We start from the raw sequence: 8,313 nt of genomic DNA, 5'->3' as shown, positions 1-8,313 counted from the left end.
TAACAGATTTATTTTTCTTGAAGTTTATATATTTGTTTAGAGAAACTATTTACATACTTTTAAAATATCAAATTACATCTCCTTACAAATAAATGCCTCCTAAGAACATGATAACTATATCAAATATTTTAAAACAAACAAATGTAAATTGAACTTAAAAAATGAAATGTTGAAAGGAAAATGATGTGATTATTTTGAAATATTTTAAAGCAATTAGCATAATAGCTTTATTCATTTCACATAAGGAAATATTTTTATTATATCAACTTTCATTTTTCTTTATTCTTTGACTCTCCCACAATAGAAAATTAGCAAACATTTTTCATACAGACCACTTTACCCACCTGAGACTCCCAAGTAAAAGAAAAGGAGAAAGCAAAAAGCCAAAGATTATACAATGATCTGCCAGTTACAGGGTGAAGCACATGCTATTTGCATTGATAAAAGACACTGAATAAGTAGCTGAACATTCTTTTTCCTACTTACAGAAGAAGCCTGACTGTGTGTGAATGTGTAAGAGAGAGAGAAAGAGAACAAATGAGAATAACTTGATAATGGACAAGTATATTTATTTTCCTTGTTTTACCTATATGAAAGAATAAACAGCAAAAAACCCCAAAATCCAATCTGTTCAGGGATTACATACACTGGTATTACAAAGGCCTGTAAAGAAACTATAAATTCAGTAGGAGATAGATCCTTGATTAATTGTAAAAACACAATAGTAATAATAGCTGGCATTCATTGTGAGCTTACATTTTGGAAGCATTATATGTAAAAGCTTTAGAGGTATTAACAACTGATCTTCACAGCAACTCTGTACACTAGCATTATTTCCCTTAAGGTGCAGAGGTCTAGAGCGGCTAAGCACCAAGACGACATTGCCACCAGGCCAGATTTCTAAATACAGTTGTTCTGGCTCCAGAGCACATGCCTTCAGCAACTTCACTAAACCTCTTAACTCAGCAGAACTTCTGATATGCTCAGAAACAACACCCCTCTGTTAAATGTTACATTATTATCGAGACTCTTAGCTGGAAAAGCACATCAGTCTCAGTGTTTGTTCAATGTCAGTCCTTTTATAGTGAAGAGTCCTTCATAGAGAGGAGACAGAAAGAGTTGAAGCCACACTGTGTTATGACACCACACCGCATTAGCTTTACCTGGGAGTACAAAAGAAGAGTTTGCCGTAGCTTATGATCAGCCCATCCAATCTGGAAAACAAAGTTTCCCCTCTGAGCTAATATTGACATTTAATTTGATAATAAGTGCTGCTAACATGTTCTGTACATTCATGAATATAATTTAAATCTTTGCCCTGTTATTACCTTGCCTCCTGTTCCTGATGGATCTGTAATTTTTTCTGGTTTTACATCTTTCATGACACAAATAGCAGCCAGAACTAATTTAACACCAGATGGAGGATTCTTCATTGATTTCACAATAGTAATATCAGACGGCTACATCAAAAGAAAACAGGCATCTTCAGAACTGTTTAATTTTTTAAATAAAGAGAGTTATAAAAGTCATACCAAAGTATAAGAGAGCATCTTGTTTCATTTGAAATTGTGAGAATTTTTTGCTTTGAATGGTTGTGAGAGACATAGAGAATTTAGCATAGATTAAGAACAATGATTCCAAAACATTTTAGAGCTCAGGGATTTTAGTAAAAAGCCATGATGGTGCAGTGGTGAAGGGCTCAGCTGCTTAACTTGAAGTGAAAGGTCAGTGGTTTGAATCTACTCATTGCTCTATGGGAGAACAATGTGACCCTCTGCTCCTGGAATGATTCACAGTCTTAGGAATTCTATGGAGTAGTTATACTTTGTTCTATGTGGTCTATGAATTAGCATCAACTTACAGCAGTGTGGTTTAATTTTAATCTTTATAAGAAAATGATGAAAGTTATAAACTCTCCAGAGAAAACATTTTTGCACATAAACACAAAATTTGCACATAATCACGTAACAAACCATACATGTAAACTTAGGTTAAATTAAAATTAAATTCACTGATGTTGAATCACTTTCAACTCACAAGGACCTTTTATCAAATTTCTGAGATTATAAAGAATAATAATAGGGAGAGACTGCCCATTTTCCTCCCTCAGAGCCACTGGTATGAGCCCCCAGAGCCATTTTGATAACACAGCCTTTGGGTTACCAGTGAAACTTGCTACAGACTGAGCCACTAGAGTTCCCAGGTTAATTCTGATGAAGAATTAGTTAATTTAGGCAAAGAATTAAATCTACATTTGCTTATACATAACATTAGTTTTAGCTAAGAAATAATAGATTCCAATTAAAAATTTATTTCCTGAAAAGGTATTTATATAGTTTTGACAGATTCTACGGATTCACATACTTATTACTGACCTCAATATGTTTCTAACACCCCTTATAAAAGTGAAAGTTCTAGAGAAAAAAAGATAACTGTTTATCTTAGTTTCCCGTGCAAGTAGCAGTGGGGGTAGGAATTAGCTTCCACCATCAGATTACTTGAGTGATACCAGAATTTCCATGAATAAACAGACGGCAGCAGGGAGGTTTGAGGCGTCTCTCCTGCCTGTGTGCACTGTGGTGGAGGTGGTAGATTTCTGGAGCCAGCAGCTCTGAAGGTAGGCAAAAAGGGTTTGAACTCAAGTGGGCCTGCTCCTTTGATAGACCATTTCCAAAACTTGACTTTGGCAGTCCTTCCTGGCAGCTTAGCCTATGATCTAATTCTTCAGCCCATCCAACAGTTTTGTAATCTGTTTGCAAAACTGTGGAAAGAATCCTGGGCTGCTTGTAATAAACAGACTTGATTCTACTTTATGCATCTGAACTAAACTCATAGAGAGAGAACAGTAATGGAAAGTCTTCAAGCCAAACAGTAGTTTAGCCAATTAGTAAAGACTTAAAAAGATTCAGTAAAGTAAAAATTTAACTAATAAAGAATGCCTTGAGCCTGTTCTCTACTAAAGATAGATCTCAGACAACCTTGCTGCCACTGAGTTGGCTTTGATGCATTTTGTTGTTGTTGTTGTTACATGTTATTGAGTAGATTATGACTCATAGCGATTTTACAAACAATGATGGATCTGAATCCTGCCCTATCCTGTGTCATCCTCACCATTTCTGACACACTAGAGTCTTTGTTATAGACAATGTGTTAATACATCTTGTTGAGAGTCTTCCTCCCTTCAGTTACCCTCCCCACCTTTCCAACCATGATGTTCTTATCCAGGAACTGGCTACTCCTGTTAAGGTTTGGTCATGCAGTTAACATGCCCAAAGTATGTGAGACAGAGTTTCACCATCCTTGCTTCCAAGGAGCACCCTGGTTTCACTTTCTACAAAACAGATCTATTTGCTTTCTTGGACATCTATGGGATATCTAGAGCTCTTTTCCAACACCACAACTCAAAGTCATTGATTCCTCTTCTGTCATCTTTAGGCATTCATTGTCCAACTTCCAGATGTATAGCAAGTAACTGAGAAGAAAAAGATTTGGATCAGGTACATCTTGGTCTTTAAGCTGACCTCACTTCTCTCATACTCTGGAGAGGTTCCTGGCAGCAAAAATTTCCCAATGTAACTTGTCTTTTGATTTCTTGGTTGCTGATACCAAGGGTGTTGATTGTGGATCCAAATAAGATTAAATCATTGACAACTTCAATCTTTTCTCCAGCTATCATGAGTGGGCCTATTTGTCCAGTGGTAAAGATTTTTGTTTTCTTGATGTTGATATGTAATCCATACTGAAGGCTGTAGACCTTGATTTTCTGCAATATGCACTTCAAGGTTTTCTCACTTTTAGTGAGCAAAGTTGTGTCATCTGCAATGTTGTTGAGGAGTCTTCCTCTGGTCCTGATGCTAATCCTTCAAAAAGTTTGGCTTCTCAAATTATTTGTTTGGCATACAGATCAAAGATACAGAGAAAAGATACAGCCCTGATGTACATCTTTCTTGATTTTCAGTCATGCAGTGTTCCTTTGCTCTGTTCAGAAAACAGCCTCTTGGTATAGGTTTCACATGAGGGTAATTAAACATTCTGCTCCACTGGGTTTCTGAGACTGAATCTTAAGGGGAGGAAACTGATCATCTTTCTCCCTTGGAGCAACACTACACCCTAAGGGCTAGATCTATCGAACTCTAACCAACCCAATGCCCTCCCAGTCAGAGCTCAACTCATAGCTGACCCTCCAGAAAGTCTTCAGAGATTCCAAACTAACCATACGTTGAATTCAGTGGCTTGACAAGTCTTTTACATAAAAGTTAGGACACTGATTAAAAAATAAGGTAAAGAATAGAATACCGATGTTCTAAACCAGCACGATAGACTGAGATTTACTAATCAACAGACATTCTCTCCTTCCTGTCTAATGAGGAAGTCTTCCTTGGAGAAACTTAAAAATAAAGTCATATACAATACAGTATAATGCAGGTACTATCAGTAGTTGTATCGGAGATGACTAGAATTTTTCTGTACATATGTGCCAAGAAAGGTGAAGAAGGCATGCCTCCTAGATCGTGCACAGAAAAACTCTGATCCTTTACCCCACTCTCACTGGAATGTCCTGAATAAAAGTCACAAATATGTGAAAAGCAAAAACAGAATAAAAATAACAATCTTTAAGGGAAGAAATGTGAAGACAAGTTGCATTTTGCTAAAAGATAAACCACTGAAATAGAACCATACTTAAATAAGCAAGCACCTGCCCCAAGCTTTGCTTTGTTTATGAAAACAGGAGGTGGATAATTGAAGCACGTGCCTTTAGCGTATCCAGAGCAGACAGGGCTGCTTCCAATGCTGGAATTGCCTCAGCTAAGTCACTTTCACACTCATTTTTCAGAATCTGGGCTTCTTCAGCCTTCCCACTGGCTACTTCTTCATCAAATTTCACAAACTTTCTTTTTGCTTCCACTTCTGCAGATTCTATCTCGATAACCTAAGGAAAAGAAAGAGAAAATGAAGGTAATTCCTTAAACGTCCTAATGTTTCCTCAATCTCATAGATGAATACTTGGAAACTAGGGAGCCCACACTTCATCGTGAAAGGTAGTATGAGAAGTGCCCACACATTCAGGGCAGTCTGAGAGGTGCAAATACATGTGATTTAATTTGGAAATGGACTTCCCTGATCCCCTCAAAACTAAGAGCAATCTACATAGACTTTGTAAGATAGCCATTCAATAGAAATGGGAAAGCTTCTAAAGTCTATTTTCAAGACTAAGTGTATGTATTTCAGCTGTCTTTTGACATACATTTTTAAAAATTCAGGATACTTTACCTGCATCATATGTGCATTCTCAATTTTAGCTTCCTCCAACTTGGGCTGTAATTGAACAAGTTCAAGCTTCATTTCCGCAACCTAAATAGATAGTTTGCCATTAAGTTTCCATAACTACAATAGCTATGGAAACAAGACATTTAACTGCATAATAAAGTATCAGAGCTATAAAATCTTAATTTTCTCTTGTAATTCTTTGTGTGATAAACAAAACCATGAGAGTATGGCCACTTTTCTTTATAGAAGAGTTATCATCTATGGGTATGTGATAGGGAAGTGGGAGACTAATTGCAATAGGAAAAAACAGGTAGAGTGCAGAGTATGCCTATTATATTCTCTGTATGCTATACAATGCAAAGGTGTACTGCTCAAGCAGTGGTTATTTATATTGAGCTTGGGAATTCTGGTAGCCTAGTGCTAAGATTGGAAGGAGGAGTGGCATCGACTTTCGTAATAGCTTGCCTCTGGAAACCCCATGAACCTGGAGAGAGGATGAAAGCATTGAGGACTCTCCTTCATAGGGTTGCTATGAGTTGCCTGCGACTCAATGGCACTTAACAACAGCAACAGTGCTAAGAAGCTGTGCTGCAATCATGAAGGCAAGTGGTTCAAATCCACTAGCTGCTCCACGGGAAAAGGATGGGCACTCTCCTCCCATGTTATTAATTACCTCCGGAAGGTCAGCAATGGCTTGGTTCTGACTCCACGGCATACAACAACAATGCTAATAGGTGTTACTTACATTGAACTAATTTAAAAAAATAAAAACCAAAACCCAAAAACACATTTAACCAGCAAATAGTCATAATAAAAAGTCAACCTGGACTTGTTACATTTTCTCAAACATTAAAATACTAATTAAAAATAAAACAGGATGCATCTGAGTCTGTGTACCTGAGTAACATTTAACTTGTCTCAAACTTGTTTTTTTTTTATCTGTTAAAAAAAAAGTCATAAAATTGTCTGTCTCATGGAGTTCTCTGGATGCGAAAATGAAAGAATGCCTGTCAAGTACATAGCACAATGCCTGGCACACAACAGAATCTCGATACATTATATCTATTGGAAGACCTTCAACAAGATGGTAGGACACAGTGAGCATAACAATGAGTGTATCAGCGATCGTGAGGATGGAGCAGGATAGGGCAAGGTTCAAAACTATCGTTCAAAGGGTTACTGTACATTGTAGATGACATGGCAGCACCTAACAACAACAAAAGCAACTGATATTATGACTTCTTATATTTCCTATTACATATTGTCATTTTGAGCAGCTAATTCAATTTACCTGAGACTCAGCAAATGCTAATTGGTCTAACCCATTGGTATACTGTTGTTTGGAATTCATGACAGCCTGTCGCTTCTTAGTCAAAAGTTGTTGAAATGAAGCAATAAGTTCAAGATAAGAAGTAGCAGTAACATAGTTATGTCGCCCCAACTCGTGCAAGAACCTGAAAAGAGAGGAAAATAACAATGAGGTTCACAAAGTAAGGAGGATTCAATATAACACTAACTGTAAACATTTAAGAATATTGATTTTTATTAGGAGCTGGGAAGCATTAAATTTTACAAACTCCTAGGAGTTTACCCATAACTACATCTTTTTTTGTGGTAAAAAAATGATTGCATGTAAAAACACAAATCAAATATGCTATCTTTCAAAGGAAACTATAAGAAGAAAGACAGATACCTTTGTACACATTTTATAGGCCAGGATGGCCAAACTCTATAAGGGACCAAGGTATTGTATAAGTTAGGCAAATCTAATAGGAAAGGAGATTGAGGATAATGTAACAAGCATGAGTCACCATGCCTTGCCTAAGTGCATTATATGTTGGCTGAATTAGATATGGCCAGAAAGACAAGACAAAACATGCACATAGAAGAAGCAATGGAAGCAATGATGTTTTATGTAAAACAGGCACACAGACATCAAGGAAGCCATGATGTTTCATGGCAAGCATGTAGGTTGGGCTCACTGCTGTTCAAGCCATCTGTGCTGGTTGGCTGTTTGACTCTGGATAGACAATCTACCGTGAGTACTTTAATTTCATGCTTTTGCAGTGAGGACTTTCAAGATGAACAGAGGTAACATAGATACTTTACAATGTATTTACCAATCAGCTTGTCTTCTCTAAGAAGAGCCATACAATGCCATGTTGCCCTGTGAAGCCTGCCCCTGCAGCTGATATGACCAGGATGAGTCTAATTCACAGAGTTGGTTCTGACTCCTAGTGATCCTCCATCAGATTTCTAAGACTATAAATTACAATAGAAAGAGATTTCTCATCTTCCTCCCGTGTAGTCACTGGTGGATTTTCACTGCTGGAGATGGCCTTTGGGTTAGCAATGAAACTCACTACAGACTATGCATCAGAGCTCCCTGAATAGAGATTAATCAAGGTTACAAACAAGGTTAATCACATTTTGTTTCTCAGAAATTCAGAATATTGTTGTTGTTGTTAGGTGCTGTTGAATTAATCACAGCTTCTAGCGACCCTATGACCAGCAGATCTGAACACTGCCTGGTCCTGCAGTATCTTCACCATCCCTTGCTGTACTTGAACCCATTGCTCTAGCCACTGTGTCAATCCATCGTGCTGACGGTCTTCCTCTCTTTTGCTGACCCATCACCTTTCCAAGTATGATGCCTTCTCCAAGGACTGGTCTCTTCTAACTACATGGCCAAAGTTTGTGAGACATAATTTCATCATCCTTCCCTCTAAGGAGCACCCTAGCTGGCAGACCATGGGATAGTCTCTATTCTTCTCCAACACTATAGCTCAAAGGTATCAATTCTTCTATTGTTCTTAGTCAATATCCAGCTTTCTATGGCACAGGAAGCAAATTAAAAGACCATGGCTTGGATCAGACACTCGTTAGTCCTCAAACTGACAATGACGCTCCTTAGTACCTTGGCGAAGTCCCTGCAAACTTCTCCAATGCTATTCTCTTCTCTTCTCTTCTCTTCTCTTCTCTTCTCTTCTCTTCTCTTCTCTTCTCTTCTCTTCTCTTCTCTTCTCTTCTCTTCTCTTCTCTTTC

General features: G+C 37.7%; 1 protein-coding gene across 1 annotated transcript in view; it reads right to left on the bottom strand.

Annotated features, from left to right (window-relative positions):
* The window catches only part of DNAH12 (dynein, axonemal, heavy chain 12), a 225,301-nt gene that overhangs the window by 74,477 nt on the left and 142,511 nt on the right, over nucleotides 1-8,313 (bottom strand). Inside the window, exons 46-49 of the mRNA XM_006892286.1 lie at nucleotides 6,560-6,722; nucleotides 5,272-5,352; nucleotides 4,754-4,930; nucleotides 1,329-1,460 (exon numbers count right to left, since the gene is read on the bottom strand). Coding sequence (XP_006892348.1) covers nucleotides 1,329-1,460; nucleotides 4,754-4,930; nucleotides 5,272-5,352; nucleotides 6,560-6,722 — 553 coding nt within the window. The remainder of the gene's footprint in view (nucleotides 1-1,328; nucleotides 1,461-4,753; nucleotides 4,931-5,271; nucleotides 5,353-6,559; nucleotides 6,723-8,313) is intronic.

Source organism: Elephantulus edwardii, unplaced genomic scaffold (assembly GCF_000299155.1).
Source record: "Elephantulus edwardii isolate Elephantulus edwardi_28Jun2011 unplaced genomic scaffold, EleEdw1.0 scaffold00113, whole genome shotgun sequence".
NCBI classification, from domain to species: Eukaryota; Metazoa; Chordata; class Mammalia; order Macroscelidea; family Macroscelididae; genus Elephantulus; species Elephantulus edwardii.
The sequence above is the reverse complement of the archived record's forward strand: the minus strand, read 5'-3'. Positions and strand labels throughout refer to the sequence as shown.